The following is a 21,778-nucleotide window of genomic DNA, read 5'->3' as shown; positions in this document are numbered from 1 at the left end:
TTTGTTGTCGTAAAGAAACAATGAGCTGATCTTGCTTTTCTTTTTTCCTTCTTTTGTCTTACTTTACGTGTTTGACTAGCCTCAGGAGCTTCTGGATAGCATCAGACTATGCACTCAGGTATATTCTTAAAAAATCTGACAACAGACTTATGTCATATTGTATATCATATCATAATCAAATAATTAGAGATTTTTCTTTTTTTAACTGTCAAATGCTGAAACAATGTTAATTATTATTTGTTAATGTAGAAATTATAACATTGAGATGAGAACTGCATTAATATAAATCATAATTCATTTCAGTTATAAACATGAATGTTGTCGGATCTGTGGTTGTGCAATAGATTGATGCCTTTTGAACAAGGGTCATGCATTTAACAGCACAGTACTATACTGTAAAATATTTTATTTAAACAACAAGCTGGAGGACATGTTTAAGGACAGTGTGACAGCAGTGAAGTGTGCAGTAGGAATGACAGACTGGTTCAAGGTGGAGGTGGGGCTGCATCAAAGATCGGCTCTGAGCCCTTTCCTGTTTGCAGTGATGATGGACAGGTTGACGGACGAGGTCAGACAGGAGTCTTCATGGACTGCGATGTTTGCGGATGATATTGTGATTTGTGGTGAGAGTAGGGAGCAGGTTGAGAAGAGCATGAAAAGGTGGAGGTGCACGCTGGAGAGAAGGGGAATGAAAGTCAGTAGGAGTAAGACAGAGTACATGTGTGTGAATGAGAGGGAGGGCAGTAAAGTGGTGCGGTTGCAGGGAGAAGAGGTGGAGAATGTGAAGGAGTTCAGGTACCTGGGGTCAACAGTGAAAAGTAATGGAGAGTGTGTTAGAGAAGTGAAGAAAAGAGTGCAGGCAGGGTGGAGTGGGTGGAGAAGAGTGACAGGAGTGATTTGTGATAGAGTGAAAGGGAAAGTTTATAGGACTGTGGTGAGACCTGCGATGTTGTATGAATTAGAGACAGTGGCATTGAGTAGAAGACAGGAGGTGGAGCTGGAGGTAGCAGAGCTGAAGATGTTGGACAGGATTAGAAATGAGTTAATAAGAAGGAAAGTGCATGTAGGACGTTTTGAAGACAAGGTGAGGGAGGCGAGATTGAGATGGTTTGGACATGTGCAGAGAAGGGACATGGGGTATATCTGTAGGAGAATGCTGAGGATGGAGCCACCAGGAAGGAGGAAAAGAGGAAGACCAAGGAAGAGGTTTATGGATGTGGTGAGGGAAGTTAATTTGAAAGTGGTAGAGGACATGGTGGTATGGAGACAAATGATGTGGTGACCCCTAATGGGAGCAGCCGAAAGAGGAAGAAGAAGAAGAAGAAGAAGAAGAAGAAGAAGAAGAAGAAGAAGAAGAAGAAGAAGAAGAAGAATCAGGAGTGTGACATGCAGTCTAAAAAAAAAAAAACTTGTATTAAAAAAATGTATGAAGTTTACTGTACTACTGTACAGAAGTTTACTGTAGTGTATTAGTGTCATTTATGGGTTTAAATTGGTTTTTGTTTTACCTCAATTCATATAATTGTACTTTGTATGACAGATGGCTTTGAGATATTTAATTGACTAATCTCATTCCTTTACCTGTGTACCAGAAATGTAGCCAAAGTGCAGTCTTATGCAGCCCTCTTGTGGTGAATATTATATGCTGCATGTTTGATATAGAGATTGTACTGAGCTGGTCTCTACTCACAACCTCATACCTTAGATATATACAGGACTGTGCAAAAGCAAAAGGCAGGTGCCAAAAATGTTGTAAAGTAAGAATGATTTCAAAAAGAGAAGTGTTAATAATTATTTTTAACCAATTAACAAAATATCAAGTAAATGAACAGAAGAAAAATCCATATCAAATCAATATTTGGTGTGACCACCCTTTGCCTGCAAAACATCAATTCTTCTAGGTTCACTTGCACTACTAGAGTATGCCTCAGATGACCTAAAAGTTCGATGATGTTGAGATTTAAACTGTGTGGCCCAAACCATCACTTTCATGTGTTCTTCTCTATGCTGAAAATAATTCTTAATGACATTGGCTGTATGCTTGGGGTCATTGTTCTGCTGCAGAATATGTTTAGGGGCAAACAGATGCCTTCCTGATGGTACTGCATGATGGGTAGCTATCTGCCTGTATTTCTCCGCACTAAGGACGCCATTAATCCTGACCAAATCTCCAATTCCAGAATTTGCAGAAATGCAGCTCCAAACTTACAAGAAACCTCCACCATGCTTCACTGTTGTCTGAAAACAGTCATTATTGTACAAATCTCCAGCGCTTTGGCAAACAACTTACTTTTTTTTGCTACAGTCACATTTTTAAGATTTTGACTCATCAGTCCAAATCACCTGCTGCTAATTTTTCTACTCCCCACATCAGATAGATAGATAGATAGATAGATAGATAGATAGATAGATAGATAGATAGATAGATAGATAGATAGATAGATAGATAGATAGATAGATAGATAGATACAATACAACAAAATTAACAAAATTAACACCAGAATGCAAATAAAAGAAAGGAAATTAAGATCAAAGATTATAACAAATTAGACCTGTATCGCCCCCTGGTGGATTTGCAGTGCTATGTCTAAACTGAATGTTGTGGTTTTTGAGAGTGGCTGTAATTTGCAAATTAAAATTACAAACTTTACTTGGGCTTTTAGTGAGTGTGTGATTTCAGTTTCAAGTCCAAGGTTTTTTTTTTTTCATGTACATACTAGTACTTAAATTATGTATATAAAATACAATTCTAGCTGTACACTCCTTCCTACGCATAGTATGCAGCATAAATGATACCAAAACTGTAAACACTATGCAAAATTGTTAAATTTTATATATATATATATATATATATATATATATATATATATATATATATATATATATATATATATATATATATATATATATATATTCTTTTTTGTGTGAATTTCCTGTTTTAACAAAAAACTGAACTTGAACTGGTTCAAAAAATTGAACTGGTTCAGTATTAAAACATGGTATTTGCAAATTGGCCAAAAAAAAGTATGAAAAATAAAAACTTGTTTTTTTGCTATAATTGAAACTAAGTGATTTTCCTAAACACCTGAATATTTAGGACTTTTTTTGTTCACTACATACATTCCATTCAAGCAATGAATGTAAGACAGTCAGCAAAGCTGTGATTATGAAGTTTATGAGGTTTAGCTGAGTTTACACTTTGTGCCTAGCTGCCATCTGGGCAGATTTATAATGCTGATATTGCAAATGTTAGCATATGTGCATCCAGCAATTTTATTCTAAATAGTGAATTGTAATGCTGTTTGGTGTATAATGAGCCTAATGAGCCACAGTTTTCCAGTTCATTTCGGGGCCTTTTAGGTTTCATGCTGTTTGTAATAAGCCTTGCCAGTGGGTGAACTGTCAAATTTCCCCTAGGTGACAATGTGTGTACAGTATGTGTGGGAAGGGACCCTGTAATTATGTGTCATTCAATCTCTGGTGTATTCCTGATACATACACAATGCTGTTGATGCACTGTGATTTTTTTTATTCTAATAAAGTGCATACAGGATGATATAATTTAGGATTAAAAAAACGAATAAAATAATACATCTCTGTATGTTTGTTTGTATGTAACAACGCAGCAAAACACCTTAATGCAGAGCTCATCCAAGACACCTCTATTTATGTTAATGCTCTATTTAGATGCAAGTCCAAGTGTTATTGCAAGCACTCTGTTTTTTTCTGTTTCCTTCTTCATGTAAGTTTGAGTTGTATTTTCCTGTTTTCTGTGCTCTTTATAAGATAAGATCAAATAAGATAAGATATTATAAGATAAGATCAAATAAGATATACCTTTATTCAGTGGGAAAATTTCTGTTACAGCAGTAAAGAAAAAGAAATGTGCAAATATATAAAAGAAATGACAACATATTAAAAGTATATACAATTCAGTATATAAATACAAAAAAAGAGACCTTCAATAAGTAGTTACGCGTCCAAAAATATTGCGCATGGGTAATATTGCACATACATGTATAATATTGTACGCCTTTAAATGTGTTATTATAAATTTTTGGTGACTGGGAGCAGCTCTGATTGTAAAGTCTAATAGCAACAAGGAGAAAAGACCGTCTGTATCGTTTAGAGATGAAACTGTTCCATACAGGGGGTGAGAGACGTTCTCTAGCAATGATGATAGTTTAGCTACCGTCCTCCTTTTTACCACCTTCTGTACATTGTCCAGGGAAATCCCCAGGACTCAGCTGGCCTTCCTGATCAGCTTGTCCAGTTTCTTCCTGTCTGCAGTAAAGATGCTGCTGCACCAGCAGACCACACTATAGAAGCTGCCTAAGGCCACCACAGAGTCAAAAATGGTCTTCAGTAGCTCTCATTGTACTCCAAAAGACCTTAGTCTCTTTAGTTTCTTGATTTGCTCTGATCTTTCTTGTGAATTGCTTCAGTATCATCTGTCCAGTCCAGTTTGCGGTTCAGATGTACACCCAGGTATTTGTAAAAGTCCACTCTCACAATGTCCTTTCCCTGAATGTTCACTGGTGGTAATGAAGTTTGTTTGTGCCTACGGAAATCCACCACCATTTTTTTTGTTTTCCCTGCTTTTATCTGGTGGCAGCTCTGTTGGCACCAGTCCACAAAGTTCTGGATCAGTCCTCTGTACTCCCTGTAATCATTATCCGTGACATCTGCAGGTGAAAGGTTGCTGAGCTCAACATGAAGTCTGTAGTGTAGATGGTGATGAAGAACGGGCCCAGAACCGTTCCCTGCAGGGCTCCAGTGTTGCAGACAATCATGTCAGACTCACAGTCTCCAATGCCAGGTTGGTAGGCAATCTGGAGTGGATCCATTGATGGGCTCACCAGAGGTTAAATCTGATTAAATCTGTTAAATAATAGATTAGTAGTTTGATACTCATACCTGTGTCTCAATTTTAGATAATGGCTACACTGGTTTAATATTAGAGTATATCAATGGCTTAATTTGTACACTTGTGTCCTTGCTTTACCCAAAAACCTTCCACTTTCCCTGTTTCATTGATTCTAAGACATTTATCAATTAATATATTTTATATTTCACTTACGTGGCTTTTTAAAGGAAAATTTCACCATATAAACAATTTAGAATTTTTTTATACCAGTTGTGTCAAGCATCTGCTACACAAACCCATGTTTAGGATGTTTAAGTGTTCTCAAAACAATAGATTAATTGTTCCAAGTACAAAAGTTCAGACTTTACATTGTGTTTAAATCTTTTTTTAGAAAATGAGCTTATAGATCCATAGTGCCTTTACTTTATGGTATCTTCAGCTTTCCCTTTTGTTGTGTCCATCAAGCAGGCTCACAGAATATTTATATTCAAGCAAACATTGAGTATAAAATTCTTATAATATAATATAATATAATATAATATAATATAATATAATATAATATAATATAATATAATATAATATAATATAATATAACATAACATGTCACATGACTTCTGAATCAAAGCATCTGAATCATGTAATTTGATCATTAGCACTTATTCATGGTCCCACTTTTACTTTCCCTGGTTATTGCTTTTGATTGTTGTTCATGCTTATGTTTAGGTTCACGTTTGTTGTATCCCCTTCTCTGTACATGCATTACTCAGTTAGCTGGATTTTATTGTTGAAGATTTCAAATGGTCCAGGTTCTTCAAAAGATCACCCTAAAGATGCTGTCATTGCAACAGATCCATTAACTCACTCTTGCTTGGTAGCAGGCTTTTTCCACAGTAACAGGATTAATACATGGTTTTATAAGTGAGATAATATGGGAAGTCACAGCCATGTCCTTTTTAGCTTTACAAGAGCATCCATTGCAAGAATAATATGGAGAGTTTTTTTTAATTCAACAAGTGATGTGTGATAGACTGGATGTTTTAGCTGAACCTTGATAGTTTACTTTGGATAGATAAAATGTTTCTGGTGAGGGAACCATTTACCTGCTTTATTTGATGGACCCTAGATATTAAAAAAATAAAAGAAATAAAAAAGATTACCAGTTCATAGAATGTTCTTGTATGTATTTCTGTGATGCTGTTTTGGGATGGTGTCCATTGTTATAGCCATTGGCAGGCCATGCATTTGGTATCTGGGCCTTCAGTGGGGACTTACCCGATTTAATCCACCTCTGAATACCACCACTATCACGGCCCAATTAGAGAAACCTACAATACTATACAAAAACACAATATAACAGCACAGAGAGAGAAGCATTTCACATATGAATGGTGAATACCATTTTACTAAAGCAAGAAAGCCAGTTAATGCAACTCCAAACCTCTACACTACAACCGCAACTGTGCACCTACATTATCTGTAGGAGTTTAGAATCCATTTTTGTCTAATAACGTGACAAAAACATAAAAATGTAAATAAAATAACAACCTACTCACCAGAGAGGCAGACTTATAATTTGCACCGCTCCTCAGAGGCTGTAATCCAGTGGTACCGCTCATATTCACTGGTCTGGAAGTGCAGAAAAAACCCTTTCCCGGGCCGACCTCTTCTCATGATGTCTAGCTTTTCTGGAAAATAAATTTTTAAGTATGTCCGAAACCACATAATTTTCTCTTTCTTCGAAAGCATAAAGAAGTCAGATGTATTAATGTGTGCAGCTCTACTGCTGATTTTGCCAGTCGAATTTGGCTGTAACAGTTTCCCTCTGACCAACCAATCAGAGGACAGAAAAATGCTGATGCTATTCTGTGCCAGCTAGCTGGCCCTGTGAGGTGAATATAAAATCTGATTGGTTAAAGAAACAGACTCATTGCTAATATTCTCTGAGGTAAAAAGGCCAGCAGTATAGACTTTGCAGGCCCTGGGCAGATTAGATTGGCATGGCAGCACATAGAGGCTGAAATCTGATTGGACAAAAAATCTAACATACACGTACTGGAAGCAGTGCAGCCAAGAGAAATGCTACGAACTTAAGAAAATAAACTGTTGGGAATAAATAAATACAATTTCATGGAACAAATATTAAAATTTAGGTTGCAAATGTAGGTTAGTGCTTCTGATAGTGTTTAGGCCGCCAGAGAAGCCTTTGCTGGCCCTGAATACCCACCACTGGTTAAAGCTATTTACAAATATATTTAAATTGAACATTTCTTATTTCTAGTGGATCCTGTGGTGATTCTGATATTAAGAGCCAAATAATATGTACAAGAATATATAAATTGAATTTAACAATATAACATGGGGGTCACTTACATATTTATTTTGATAGCAACTTTCTGACAGCTCTCTCTACTTGTGTTTGCAGATTTCAGGTATTTCTTAGCATTTTACTATGTTTATCAAATTCTTCATAACCTTCAAGCTATAACTCTTGCGCTATCTCTACTTGCATCCACCCTCTGTCTCAATACTTGACAAGTTTCTCTTCATTCAATAATTTTTTAATTGCCATTATTGTAAACTTTTTAATCAGAATATAACTTTTTTACATTCAGCAATCAAGTAAAATGGGGAGCAATTAAATTTATTTTTTTTTTTGTATTGAAATTACAAATTAATTAAAATGCATGCAATATTAAATGTACTATAATTGTGACCATTATAAATGCTTACACAAGTCATTTATTTGTCACATATAGATCACAGCACACAAATTCTTTCTTTGCATAATCCAGCTTGTTGTGGTTTGAGGTCAGCGAGCAGGTCAGCATTGATATAGCACCTGTATAGAAGAAAGGATTAAGAGTCTTGCTTAAGGGCCCAAAAATGGCAACTTGGCAGTGCTGGGGATTGAAACTCCCCGAACTCTGGTTATAAGCACAGCATCTGCAATTTGCAATCAGAGATATCAGTGAAAAAATCTAATATAAATCAAGTTGAAATTAGGCACAAAAGGGGCAGGGTCATAACATTTACAAAATGTTATAAACAGAGTCTCAGAAATGCGCTCATAGGCAAAATGCACAGATTTGGCAAGTCTTCACAGACAAGTTCCAGATTTGCTGCTTAAACAAGCAAACAATTAGTGCTAAAATAAGTTCAGAAGATGGTGTCTGGGGGTGGGATTATAAAACAGAGATGTTACAATAAGCAGTTTTGCTTTAATTCTTTTGACTCATTAGATTCGGAGCCTGCACTGCTAAAACAGCTGCTTCCTGTGAGATTATGCCTAATCGCTCTTTAATAATGTACTCATCAGACGCAGGGAGCTGCTTCAACTCATCAGTTGATAATTATTCCCTTCATGAGGCAGGTGCTAGACAGATAAACCACTGACATGTGCAGTTCAGATTTCCTTCAGGACTGAAACTGTGAAGCTCTCCTACAATTATAGGACATACTTTTGATAAAATGTTTGCCAGAAAATTACCTCATAATTGTTTCAAATTGATCATAAAGGACAAAAATATATTTAAAAACTATTAAACAACTATTGGGCCACCTGACTTTTTCAGGTCATATGTGGTTCTTCCACAAACTGTTACCACAAAGCGGGAGGCACACATACTGTATAGAATGTATTTTTTAGGTTGTAGCATTAAATCTCTCTTTTACCTGAATTAGGAAACCCAAACCAGCTCCAACAATATCCTTGTACACAAAAACAAGCTCCCTGAAAAAATAGTTTACATGAATTGGGGTGAAAGATCTTAAACAACCTGCAACAAAGTTTTGATCTCAACCCTACTGAACACCTTTGGGATGAATTGGAATGCTGACTGTACCCCAGGACTCTTCACTTCACCTAAATCAGTACCTGACCTTACTTATGCACTTGTGGCTGAATGACCACAAATCTCCACAATTACACTACATAATCTAGTAGAACATCTTCCCAGAGAGGTTTAAATTATTATAACAGCAAATGGGAACTAAATAAGGAATGCAATGTGAGCTGTCCATTAACCTTTTTGCCAACTGAGCGATTGGGGAGAAGGGCCTTAGTCAGGGAGGTGACCAAAAACTCGATGGTCACTCTAAAAGAGCTCCAGCATTTCTTTGTGAAGAGAGGAGAACCTTCCAGAAGAATAACCATCTCTGCAGCACTCCACCTATCAGGCCTGTATGGTAGAGTTCTTTAGTAAAAGGCACATGACAGCCTGTCTGGCGTTTGCCAAAAGGCGCCTAAAGGACTCTCAGACCATGAGAAACAAATATTGAACTCTTTGGCCTTAATACCAAGTGTCATGTCTGAAGGAAACCAGGCACCGCTAATCACCTGGCCAATAGCTTCCCTACTGTGAAGCAAGGTGGTGGCTGCATCATGCTGTGGGGATGTTTTCAGCAGCATGATCTGGGAGACTAGTCAGAATGGAGCTACAGGTGAATGCAGCAATTTACAGACAGCCTTGATAAAAACCTGCTTCAGAGTGCTCTGGACCTCTGTGGAGATTGGGAAGATGGTTAATCTTCCAACAGGACAATGACTCTAAGCACACAGCCAAGATAACGAAGGAGTGGCTATGGGACGACTTTGTGAATGTCCTGAGTTGCTCAGCCAGAGCTCAGACTTGAACCCGATTGAACATCTCTGGAGAGATCTGAAAATGACTGTGCAACAACGCTTCCCATCTACCCTGATGAAGAGAAACGGAAGAAACCGCCCAAAAATAGGCGTTCCAAGACTTGAGGCTGTAATTGGTGCCAAAGGTGCTTCAACAAAATATTGAGCAAAGGCTCAATTTTTTTTTTTTTTTTTTTATTATTTTTTTTTTTTTTATAAATTTACAAAGACTTCAAACACTTCTTTTATGTTGTCATTATGGAATATTGTTTATAGAGGTTTGAGGAAAATAATGAATTTAATCCATTTTGGAATAAGGCTGCAACATAAAATGTGGAATAAGTGAAGTGCTGTGAATACTTTCCGGTATACACAACAAAATATGATGATAATTCAGGGACATTCTACGCTAGGAATAAAAGTTGTCTACTGTTCATTCGTCACGCTTGACACATACTGGATGGGTTTGCTTCTTGCCACCACAAGGAACTTCCAACTATCTTAATCGCCAAAGACACTCAAAATAAGATAGATAAGACAGCATAAACGCTGCCAACACGTACACACACCCATCTTCACACACACACACACATGCACATTCACACATACACACACATACAGAATCCATATGAAGAAAATGTGCAGCTTGCAGTCTTCACCCTCCCTCACTGTGCCAAATCATGATAAGGAGAAACAGACTACAGATGACCAAACATTATTGCTGTCACAGAATTGCTTTGAATATTCAATGGAATTACATGCTGCACATGTAAAAATCATACATGATTGTTCCCTCAATCAGCAAATATAACAAATAATACTATATAATCAAATTCATATTTTGCATAATATAGTTGCCATTACTTCTTAGTAATAATGTAAATAACTGACTGATAATAGGCCATGGTGATCAATAGCACAATATTTTTTCTTATAATATGTAAGGAATTAACCATAAGATGGAGTGATGTTTTTGGAAAATGATCAGGGAACAGCCTACTATGAGGCATCTTACAATAACTACCGTTAATGAATTAGCTTTTAACAACAGCAAGTCCTCAAACATCACAGCATACTGCCAAAGATCATATCTTTAAAAATGCAAAGGTACAATGAGTTTTTATTTAACATATCATAAAACCAAATCCATTTGTATTTTTTATAACAATGAAAACATTATTCATTATCATCAACAAAAACTATATTTCCATTAAAGAAATATAATCAAGATTCTTCAACCAATCAGCGCTAAGTAATTATTATGAATATGATAATATAGTGATAGAAATTTTTTTATTAACTAAGTGGTTAAGGCTCTGTATTACTGGGTTACTGATCTGAAGGGTCGAGGGTACGAGCTCCAGTATCACGAAGCTGCCAATCTTGGGCCCTTAAACAAGGCCTTTAACCCTCTGTGCCACAGTCTTGTTGTATCATGGGTAACCTTGCACTCTGACCGCAGCTTTATCCCTGGGATATTCAAAGAAAAATTTCACATAACTGTGCAACTGTGAAAAATGTGTAAAAAAAAAAAAAATTCAGTAAATCTGAAGTAAGTACAGGAACATGTTTAAGAGTTTATAATATTATTATTATTATTATTATTATTATTATTATTATTATTATTATTATTAATTTTATTATTAGTATTAGTATTAGTATTATTATTATCTGTGTGGTAATCACAGATGTACTACATGAAATATAGATGGAAAACATAAAAGATGGGAAAAAAAAGAGGGAGAGGGAAGAAGAAAGAAGGGGATGCAGAGATGAGGGGGGGAAAGCAGGTGATGGATGAAGGAAGAGTGAGATGGATAAAAGAAGAGGAGATCAAATGGATAGAATAAGGGAATGTGAGAGAGAGAGCGAAGCGAGAGAGAGAGAGAGAGAGAGAGAGAGAGAGAGAGAGAGAGAGAGAGAGAGAGAGAGAGAGAGAGAGAGAGAGAGAGACATTTCAAATTAAACATACAAATTAGAAAAGAAAATGGAGGGGGATATAGTGAACAGTGTAAAAGGCGGAATAACACTGAAAAATTCTTGAAGAGCTAACAAGAAGAACTAGGATCCCAATCATGTGAAAGGGAGGAGTCTTAAAGCAGTCGAGTGTCCGCTATACCATATCTGAGGAGCTGATGTCAGAAGGGATGACTGGGCACTATGTCTATCTTTTTTTGTGACAAGCGCCGCAGCTGTTTAAACGCTTAACTGTTTAAAAGATTAGCGTGGAACCTTAACAGGAGTCAAAGAGTGAAAAGCAGATCCACATATCTGTGAAAAATCAACTGCTTGAGGTAAGGTTTTGTTTGCATTTATAAAAGTGAGACTATAATGAGCTACAATAACAGATTATTTAGACTGTACTTGAACATCCGTGCAATATATATAAGCATGAAAGTGAACTGGTTATTCTTTACACTTACATGTAGACATCAGAATTGTCTGTAGAGATATAGAGAAACACAGCATAAAATATTAAATTTAATTGGGCAATAAATAAAATATAAAAAATTATATATATATATATATATATATATATATATATATATATATATATATATATATATATATATATATATATATATATAAAATTATTATTATTATTTTTTTTAATTGTAAAACTTTTAAATCAAACTTAAATAGAAACTTGTAACTTTATAGTTTTGTATCGTATATAGTGCCAATGGAGAATGTGTTAAAATCATGTAGAAATCAAATTGATTACAGTTTCTTATTCCCTTTCAGGAGCCCATGGATCTGAGATGGTATATAATTATTTGTATCTATGCTGGAAATGCTGCTGTTTGGGGTTGCCCTCCGAGTTGCCAGTGCAAAGATGGCAATACTGATTGCACAGGCTATGATATTAAAGAATTTCCATCCCCTATTCCACCAACAACAAAGTCTATAAACATTTTATATACGAACCTGTACTCCCTGCAGCCTGCTGATTTTGATGCATTTTCTGAGACTCTAACAATTCTCAAAATCAATAATTCAAAGATAAATGAGGTGCAACCTCACACATTTGACAAAACAATTAAACTCACTACTTTAGTGTGTTCAGGAACTGAGCTGGTTTCTCTACCAGAGGATTTGTTTCAACAACTATACTCACTCTCCAATCTGATTCTGAGCAACAACAAGCTAAATCAACTTCCTTCGTCTTTGCTAACATCTCTTTGGTCTCTGAAAAGCTTAGACCTAAGCAAAAACAACTTTCGCTCCATCCCAGAGGATGCATTCCAGGGTTTAGTTAACTTGGAGAAGATTGTACTGCATAGCAATGGCATCAGAGTACTACAAAATGGAACTTTCCATGGACTTAAAACGCTTAAAGTGTTATCCCTTCAACATAACAAACTAAAAGTGATCCCTGGCAATGCATTTGAGCACCTGGTTAATCTGGAGACCTTGCATCTGCAGCATAATGCTATCACAAATCTTCCAGCACAACTTTTTGCACAACAGCAGAAGCTCCAGAAACTCTACCTTTCTAATAATCAGTTGGCTTTTCTTCCTGAAGGCATTTTCTTGAGGCTCCCGAAGCTACAGCAGATCTCACTTTTTGACAACCATCTGCAGAGTCTGTCTATTAACACCTTTGGGCCTATGCTACTGCAGGAGCTGTGGCTGTATGACAACATGTTAACCCGGCTTGAGGAAAACGTTTTTAGCAATTTATCCCACGTACGACTTCTGGTGCTGAGCAGAAACAAGATCTTGCATATTTCTCCAGGTGCTTTTAATGGATTGACTGCGCTAAAAGAAATTTCTTTGCACACTAACTGCCTAGCGAGGCTCGATGAAGGAGTGTTCATGGGGCTTCCACAGTTGGTTAAAATATCATTGGAAAACAACAAACTTGAGTATATTCCAGAGAATCTGCTCGATGCTATTCCTTTTTTAAACCAACTGGAGCTACAAAACAACTCTCTATTCTCTTTACCAAAGAAATTTCTAGACTCATTAATCAAAGTTGACAGTGTGGTGTTGACTGAAAATCCTTGGAGGTGTGACCATGGCATTGAACCCCTTCAAAAATGGTTAAAGCAAAACCAACATAAAGTAAAAAATGTCACTCTTGTGTGCGCTAGTCCTTTAGACTGGAAAAACATCAGTATAATAAACTTTCTTTCCAGGAATAACTTTCCCACAGATAGCACAACAGTACTTTTAGAGAAAAGAGAGCTCATCATCGACGCACGGGGAAAGGATATGATCATCGTCGCAGCAGTTTGCACTATGGTCAATGTTATTATTATCACTTCTTTTGTCTGCTGTAGGAAGAACAAACTGGACAGTCAAAAAAAAATTTAATATAATGTTGTGTTTCTAAAATGCATTAAAAAATGTAAGTCATGGAAAAATATAACTTTGTATTTTTGATAGACCTTTTACAAAAACCTACTTGTTAAAAGCCTCACAAATTGTACAGTGACCTAAGTATTATTATTATAATAATTATTATAAAAATAATTATTAAAATAATAATTATTATTATTCATTTTATTATTATTTAAATATTGCTGTATTTTGACACTGGAAAACTAAACTTGTATGAGGTAATATGATTATAATAAAAAGTGCCTTACAGGTTAGCTAACCATAAGATTAAATATGACAAAATATGTTTGTCAGCGAAGAATTGAATGTATTATCAAATACCATTTTTCTGTTTGAAAAGAAAAGAAGGAATTCCCTGTAAAAACAAAGATCTTGAGTTTAAGAACAAGATTTCTCACACCCAACATCGACTCTGGTCAGTTTAATGTTTCTTGCACTTAATCAGCCATTTTTGCTTTACATGTTTCTAAAACTTCTACACAGTATTTAAAAGAGTATGTGTAATATTTACTTAGAGTGTTGTTCCGAAGAATCCAAATTCAGCGCCATTACATTTATTTTGTCTTTACTTCAATGTGGATGTTGATTGTTAAGAATTATGTGGAAGAAAATACATTTGGGAGGCGTATTATTCTTGAAAAGGTCTTTGAAATGGATTGAACATTAAGAAGGTATCAAATTATATCAGTATGAATGCTTTTATTTTTATTTACATTACACGTTTGATATCGGACGGAGTCTATAAAATGTTGTTTTTCAAAGAAACCTTTTCAGTTTTATAATAGAATTTAGGGTAGCATCAGTTAAAACTTTTCCTTTATTTATTAGTTAATTTGAAACAATATGCAACCAGAGAATGTTTAAAGATGTTCTGCAAATTGACTACTCTAAAATATATCCACGTTTCATGTCTATAGTAGTGTCCCTTGAGAAAATATACTAAAATGATTGCTGAAATGTGAGGAGTGCACATTTGTGAGATTCTGTATAATATCCAACATCAATAACCATAATCTGGTTGCATTTTGTTTCAAATTAACTGATAAATTGGAAATACGTTTTAACTGATGTGACCCAAAATTATATTATAAAACTGAAATGGTTTTATTTAAAAATCAACATTTCTAAAGACTCCTTCCAATATCAAATGTGTAATGTAGATGAAAACATGGCTGTATGCTGCTACATCACTCACTTTTGTGAGATTCTGTATATGCAGCCAATTAGACAGCACCTAGACCCTTTCTAGTTTTAAAATCAGTTCATGTGAAAACTACTAAAATATTTAAGGACATGTTGTTGCAAGGTCTTGAAACATAATGTAATATGTTGTTGAGAATAAGTTAATGTGCTGTTTTATACTTAATATACTTAATCGTCCCGGTCCCCTGGTGGTCTAGTGGTTAAGATGCAGCGCTCCCACCGCTGCGACCCGGGTTCGATTCCCGGTCAGGGACCCATCCCCAGCCACTCTTAGTGCCGGTCCCAAGCCCGGATAAATTGGGGAGGGTTGCGTTAGGAAGGGCATCCAGCGGAAAACATGTGCCAAATCAAACGTGCGGAGGATCTGCTGTGGCGACCCCTAATGGGAGAAGCCGAAAAGAAAGAAATACTTAATCGTCCCAACACCACTCTTTATAATAAATGTTCCACTTTTATGTATTGCAATGTAAAGATCAAATAGTAGAATAATTAAATATGTATAAACATTAAGAGAAATAAATGTGTACTTTTTAAGTCTAATATTCTTTTAAAGTACAGTAAAATGTCCATCTGTTATCTCTAAAAACAGAAAATGACCCGCCCACACATCCTCAGGTTTTCATGTATGCTGGGAAAAGAAGATAAACACATTGCACTGCAGTACGCGCTGACACAAGTCAAAATTTTAGAGCAATAGAGTCCACGGTAAATATTTTTTAGATCTCAATAATACCTGATCTTTCCATTTTTTTCAATTGCTAACTATCCTACTAAACTGATACAAATATTAAAAGATTAATATTGTGAATCTTGTGACAGTGATGTGTTTTAGAGCGTATCTTCTTATATTTTATTGGTTGTGTAATTGTATTAATATTTAGTGGTATACATTCTATTGGTGAAATTAAATATAGTGTTGTGTATGTGTGTGTTTAAAAGAAAACTTAACTATTGTGTGTGAAAGTTATTTCCTTTTATCATATACATTATATCATCTATATACATTTCCTCAGTTTATTTTGAAGGTAATAAAAAATGCAGTTTCAGAGAAGCACAAAGTGCAACATTCTGCATTCTTTGACATTTCCTCAATGCTTATTTGGTAATTGCAGGTAAAATAATGGACAAAATTGCTATATCTCTGCATTCTACTCCATTTCATCTGTGGCTCTGCTACTCAGAAGAATGAATCAGCTCTTTATGGCAAAGAGGTGACAGCAATTCCAGAAACACTGAAGCCTGAAATCAAAGAGTTCCTTTTCATCGAGAGTCTGATTGATATCATACCGAAAGGAGCATTTTCCAATAACCCTCAATTAACAAAAATTGAATTTTTTATGACAAGTACATATTCTATTGAAGAAGGTGCATTTGAAGGTTTAGAACATCTGCATACCATTGACATTTCAAAAACCAACCTTACATCTCTACATGTTGATGTCTTTAAGGATCTGTCCAATCTTAGAAAACTGATTCTGAAATCGAACAAAATTCAGAAGCTTGAAAAGGGACTGTTCGATGATACCAAGAATCTTGAAACACTCCGCATGCAAGAGAACAACATTTCAACAATTGACGAGGGAACATTTGATCACTTGGAGAAACTCACAGAGCTTAATCTCGCAAAGAACCTTCTTTCTTCCTTCTCATCATCCCTTTTCTCAAAGCTCAGTAAGTTGAAGATATTCAGGTTGTATGAGAACCAGCTGTCTTCACTCCCTGATGGAATTTTTGATAATCTGCCTAATCTGAGGGAAATAGACCTCCATATGAACAAACTCACACAAATACAAGCAAATCTGTTCCCACACAAGAAGACATTCGCATTTATTTTGTTAGACAATAATCTCTTGACTGAACTTCCAGCTGAACTATTTGTGGGTTTCTCTGCACTCGAAAGTTGACATTAAATCACAATCAGCTCACCACTATCCCAACTCATCTTTTCAAAGATGCAAATATAATGTCTGAATTATTTCTGAACAACAACAACCTTACATCTTTACCTGCTGGGGTTTTTCAGTCACTGTCACAGCTTAAGAAATTAGACCTGTCCTCAAATCAGTTTTCAACTCTATCTGGAGACTTTTTTGAAGGACTTGAGAAACTTTCAGAGCTCAATCTTCAGAATAATCTCATCGAATCTCTAAAGCCTGAAGACTTCACTAAACTCCGATCTCTTTCTACCCTCAAACTGGATAACAATAAACTGAGAATTATTTCAAATGAGGTAAATGAATCTCTGCCAGAAAAGCTCAGTAAGGTATATTTGGAAAACAACACATGGGAATGTGACTGTAACCTACTGCACATGTATACGTGGATGAAGTCACAACCAAGTAAGATAAAGTCTACTTTTCCAGAGGTTTGTGAGTATCCTGAGTATTTAAAAGGCCAACCAATCTCATCATTACAAAACGATCAACTGGTATGTCCCACAACTAAACCATAACAACCTTATCACCAACCACTACTACACCATCAACTACACCATCAATCACTTTTCCTTCCACAATTGTTCCAACAACATTCACCACTACATTAGAAACCACTCAGCCTACAACTACACCATTGTAAGGATGGTTAGATCTGTTCATGGTACCAGACCCCGAGAACTGCCATGCAACTTCATGAGGCCAGACCCCGAGAACTACCATGCAACAAAACAATAAACCTTCTAATCTGAGGAGAGGATCTCTTTGATCTGAGAAGAAGAAAGCCATTTGTTCAGCTGCCCAGTCACCCATCCTTGAGACCCCTCTTCCCCTCCTGGGGAGATCATGGTAAAGATCATGGAAAGGTGACTGAGAAGGTCCCGGAATTCAAGCTACTTTACTTGCATAATGTAATAATTACAATTTAGTATTGTATACATTTTACCTTTACATGTTTAGTATCATTTTAGGTCTCAGTGTAATTGGAAATATGATCTTAGTCCCATATCAGTAGAACAGACCCCAGGTTTGGGGAAATTCTGTCCTACTGACATAAGGGTTGCCCCGGAGAAGATCCTTACCAGGTGGTCTAGGTGACATTTGGTTTTTAGGTCACATCCTGTCCCAAGAAAGGGTGTGCAAAGCTTTTATCACTTTGAATTTACAAGTGTTTACGATGGTTTGGGTATTTAAGGAAATTTGGCAAAACACTCAGGGAAGCATTCAATAGTCAAAACCTCCCGCACAGTCTCTGTGTGTCTCTATTGCCAGGCATAGTGATTTTTAACATTTCCTTAGTAAACTGTATTGCTAAAATATTTGGTTTTACGCTGATCATGTTATGTAACTTTTTTCTATTATTTGTTTTAGATGTGACATTTTTTTGTTGATTATTGGCTGGCAAATAAATGAAAAATTCTTGATTAACTCTGAAATTTCCTGAAATCATTTATATCTAATTGATTACGTAGTCTGGCGTTACCGCAAATCTGTGACCAGGATAATACAAACTGAAGGCTCATGAACGGATGGAGCATAGATCACAACGTCTGGGACCTACTGATTTCTGACTATCTCTGACTTTAGCAAGTTATAACTAAGTGACTAAATACAGTATTCTTTATGCATGAGCAAGCATTGGGTGGCCTACTTAAAGAATATTAGTTTACCGTTATATCCTCTGACTAAGGGACAGTCTGGCGAGTTTGTGTCCGTGAGCATGTGTAGCGGCTATCACTGACTTAGCAAGTTATGACCAAGTAACTAAATCAATAGTTCTTTATAATTGAGCAAGCATTGAGCAGCATACCTTCACCCACACCAGTGGATTCCATTATTGGGCCATTGGGTTTGCACCCTACACCATCAACCACTTTTCCTTCCACAACTGTTCCAACAACAACAACAACATTCACCACTACGTTAGAAACCACTCAGCCTACAACGACACCATTAACCACTTCTCCTTCCACAACTGTTCAAAAAACAACATTCACCACTCTTTTAGAAACCACTCAGCCTACAACTACTCCATCAACCACTTCTTCTTCCACAAATGTTCCAACAACAACCTTCACCACTACGTTAGAATCCACTTAGCCTACAACTACACAATATGTTGAGTTTCTAAAATGCATTGAAAAATAAAAACTTTGTATTGAATATTCAAACTCTCACTGGGGATATTCAACCTCTCACTGGAACAGTCTGTTGTCCCCTCATGCTTTAAACAGTCCACCATTGTTCCTGTCCCGGAGAAACCCCAGCCCACCTGCCTCAACGACTACCACCCTGTAGCCTTGACCTCAGTAGTGATGAAGTGCTTTGAGAGACTGGTCATAGACTTCATCACTGCATCACTACCAGACACACTGGACCCTCTACAGTTTGTGTACCGCCAGAACCGTTCTATTGAGGATGCCATTGCTCATCTCCTCCACACTATGATAAGCCACCTGGACTACAGAAAAGGGAATTATACAAAGATGCTGTTTGTGGACTACAGTTCAGCGTTTAACACCATCATTTCAACACCATAAGTTGGAGGTCCTGGGACTCAGCCTGTCGCTGTGTCAATGGATCTCTAACTTCCTGACAGACAGACCACAAGCTGTAAAATCACTTCCTGGTTCAGGAAAAGCACCATGCAGGACAGGCGAGCCCTCCAGAGGGTGGTGCGTTCAGCTGAATGTACCATCCACACCTAGCTCCCTAATCTGCAGGACAGCTACAGCACGCGGTGCTGGACCAGAGCCAGGAAGATTGTGTAGGACCTCAGCCATCCCAACAATGGACTCTTTTCTTTGTTGCGTTCAGGGAAACGCCTTATCTCCCTGAAAGCGAACACAGAGGGAATGAGGAGGAGCTTCATCCCGCAGGCCATTCGGAGTTTGAACCAGGAAACACCCAGGATCTGTTTATATGTATATTTGCTCATACATTATCCTTTTATATATATATATATCTATATATCTATATATCTATATATCTTTATACCTTATATTCTTTTACTTTATTTTATTTATTTATTTTATTTTATTTTAATAGTTTTTCTTTTTTCTTATACCTTATAGTTATTTATCTGCCTCCTTTTCTTTCCCCCATCCTATTCCCTCATGCCGGACCATCGTACAAAACATTTCACTACATGTCGTACCCTGTATGTATGTGTATGTGATGAATAAAATTTGATTTGATTTAAATTGATCTAAAACTGGTCCACTCTCTCCATCGCCACACCACATTTTTCTTCCCATCTTATTCCCTCATGCCGGACAGTCGTATAAAGCATTTCACTGCATGTCGTACTCTGTATGTATGTGTATGTGACAAATAAAATTTGATTTGATTTGAATATGAAATAGAAATTTTATAACTTACTTGTTAAAAGCCTCACAAATTGTACAGTGACCTAAGTATTTCATTTTTCATCTTCTCCCGCTTATCCGTAATTCGGGTCGCGGGGGCAGCAGTCTAAGCTAATTCCTCAGACACTTCTCCGTGTCCAGGGATCGGGCTGTCAAGGCCCCCGCCTTCAACTGCTGCCCAATCCTCTCAGCACCGGTCCCTTACGGTCCCTCCTGCAGGTGGTGAGCCCACGGGAAGGCGGACCCACGTCGCTCCGACGTCACGGTCTTTGATTTATTTTTCTCGTAAGGGTCCCCTGGAGCATAGAGGGTTAAGGCCCTTGACCTAAGTATTATTATTATTATTATTATTATTATTATTATTATTATTATTATTATTATCAATAATAATATAAAATGTAGTATTATTTTAATATTGCTGTATTTTGACATTGAAAAACTAAACTTGTATGAGGTAATATGATTATAATAAAAAGTGCCTTACAGGTTAGCTAACCATAGCATATTAAATGCGAACCAAGATTAAATATGACAAAATATGTGTCAGGAATCCCCCTGCCACGCCCCCTGCGGAGGCTGTCATAACCCGGGATTCCCGGCCGCACCTCGCTCCGGTTCTCGTGCATGCCCCGCCCGCACGAGGCTCAGTGCAATCGGGCTCATCCCGAACACCTGGGATCAATCCCAGGCCACCTATAAAACTCCCTCACACACACACACGGGTTGTCGGTTATTACATGTACGTGGTTATGCTCGTGTGTGTGTCTGTGCAGGTTCCCGGTGGTGTTTCTCCCCGTCAGCCTTTCCCGCTACGCACCTTCTGTTCCCGGATTCCCCGCTTTCCCCACGGTGACGGCTTTCTTCCCCAGCGCACCTCGGATTTCCGACGCCTCTCCGTCGCTGCCTCCGCGTTGCGCTTCCTCCACGCCTCACCACGGATATTACCCAAGGACTGCCTTTTGCCGGTTTTATCCCGCTCTGCGGGTGTTTTGGCTCTGCCTTCTTCATTTAATAAAGACGCCGGCTTCTACTTCTGCCTCCGCCTCCGTGTTCGCCGCGTGACAGAATAACCGACCTAACGAAAAGGACTAAAACGAAAGAGAAACAAAGAAGGAGGAGGGGACATGATCGGACTAACGCCGTGTTCCCGGCGCGAATCGCACCTCGGTGGGTGGGTTCGCTCGGCCGCGATGCCGAAGCAGCCAAGCCCCGCCTCCAGGAAAACCCGGAAGCTCGCGGCCGGCTCGCGGTCATGTTCGGCGGCGCCACACCTCTCCGATGACGTCACGGATCTCCCAAACCGCTTCTCGGGCAACAGACATGAATGGGGCGAATTTGTACGGAGCGTGAGAAAGTATATGGAGACGAATCCGTCCCGTTTCCCGATGGAGAGAGCCAGGGTCGCGTGGGTCATGTCTCTTCTAACGGGGAAATCGCT

General features: G+C 37.5%; 1 protein-coding gene and 1 pseudogene across 2 annotated transcripts; both read left to right on the top strand.

Moving 5' to 3' along the window:
- The first annotated feature begins 11,449 nt into the window (after positions 1 to 11,449).
- Positions 11,450 to 13,866, top strand: LOC310740524 (uncharacterized protein). The gene is made up of 2 exons (XM_083567354.1): positions 11,450 to 11,782; positions 12,234 to 13,866. The coding sequence occupies exon 2, from the start codon at positions 12,240 to 12,242 to the stop codon at positions 13,806 to 13,808; it is 1,569 nt and encodes a 522-aa protein (XP_083423480.1). The 5' UTR covers positions 11,450 to 11,782; positions 12,234 to 12,239; the 3' UTR covers positions 13,809 to 13,866.
- A 2,305-nt stretch (positions 13,867 to 16,171) lies between these two features.
- LOC310740745 lies at positions 16,172 to 18,400 on the top strand (annotated as a pseudogene). Its single transcript has one exon. The product of its transcript is annotated as an uncharacterized misc_RNA (transcript).
- Positions 18,401 to 21,778: the final 3,378 nt, after the last annotated feature.

The sequence above is a fragment of the Silurus aristotelis genome (assembly GCF_946808225.1).
Source record: "Silurus aristotelis genome assembly, chromosome: 2".
In the NCBI taxonomy this organism is placed as follows: domain Eukaryota; kingdom Metazoa; phylum Chordata; class Actinopteri; order Siluriformes; family Siluridae; genus Silurus; species Silurus aristotelis.
The sequence above is the reverse complement of the archived record's forward strand: the minus strand, read 5'-3'. Positions and strand labels throughout refer to the sequence as shown.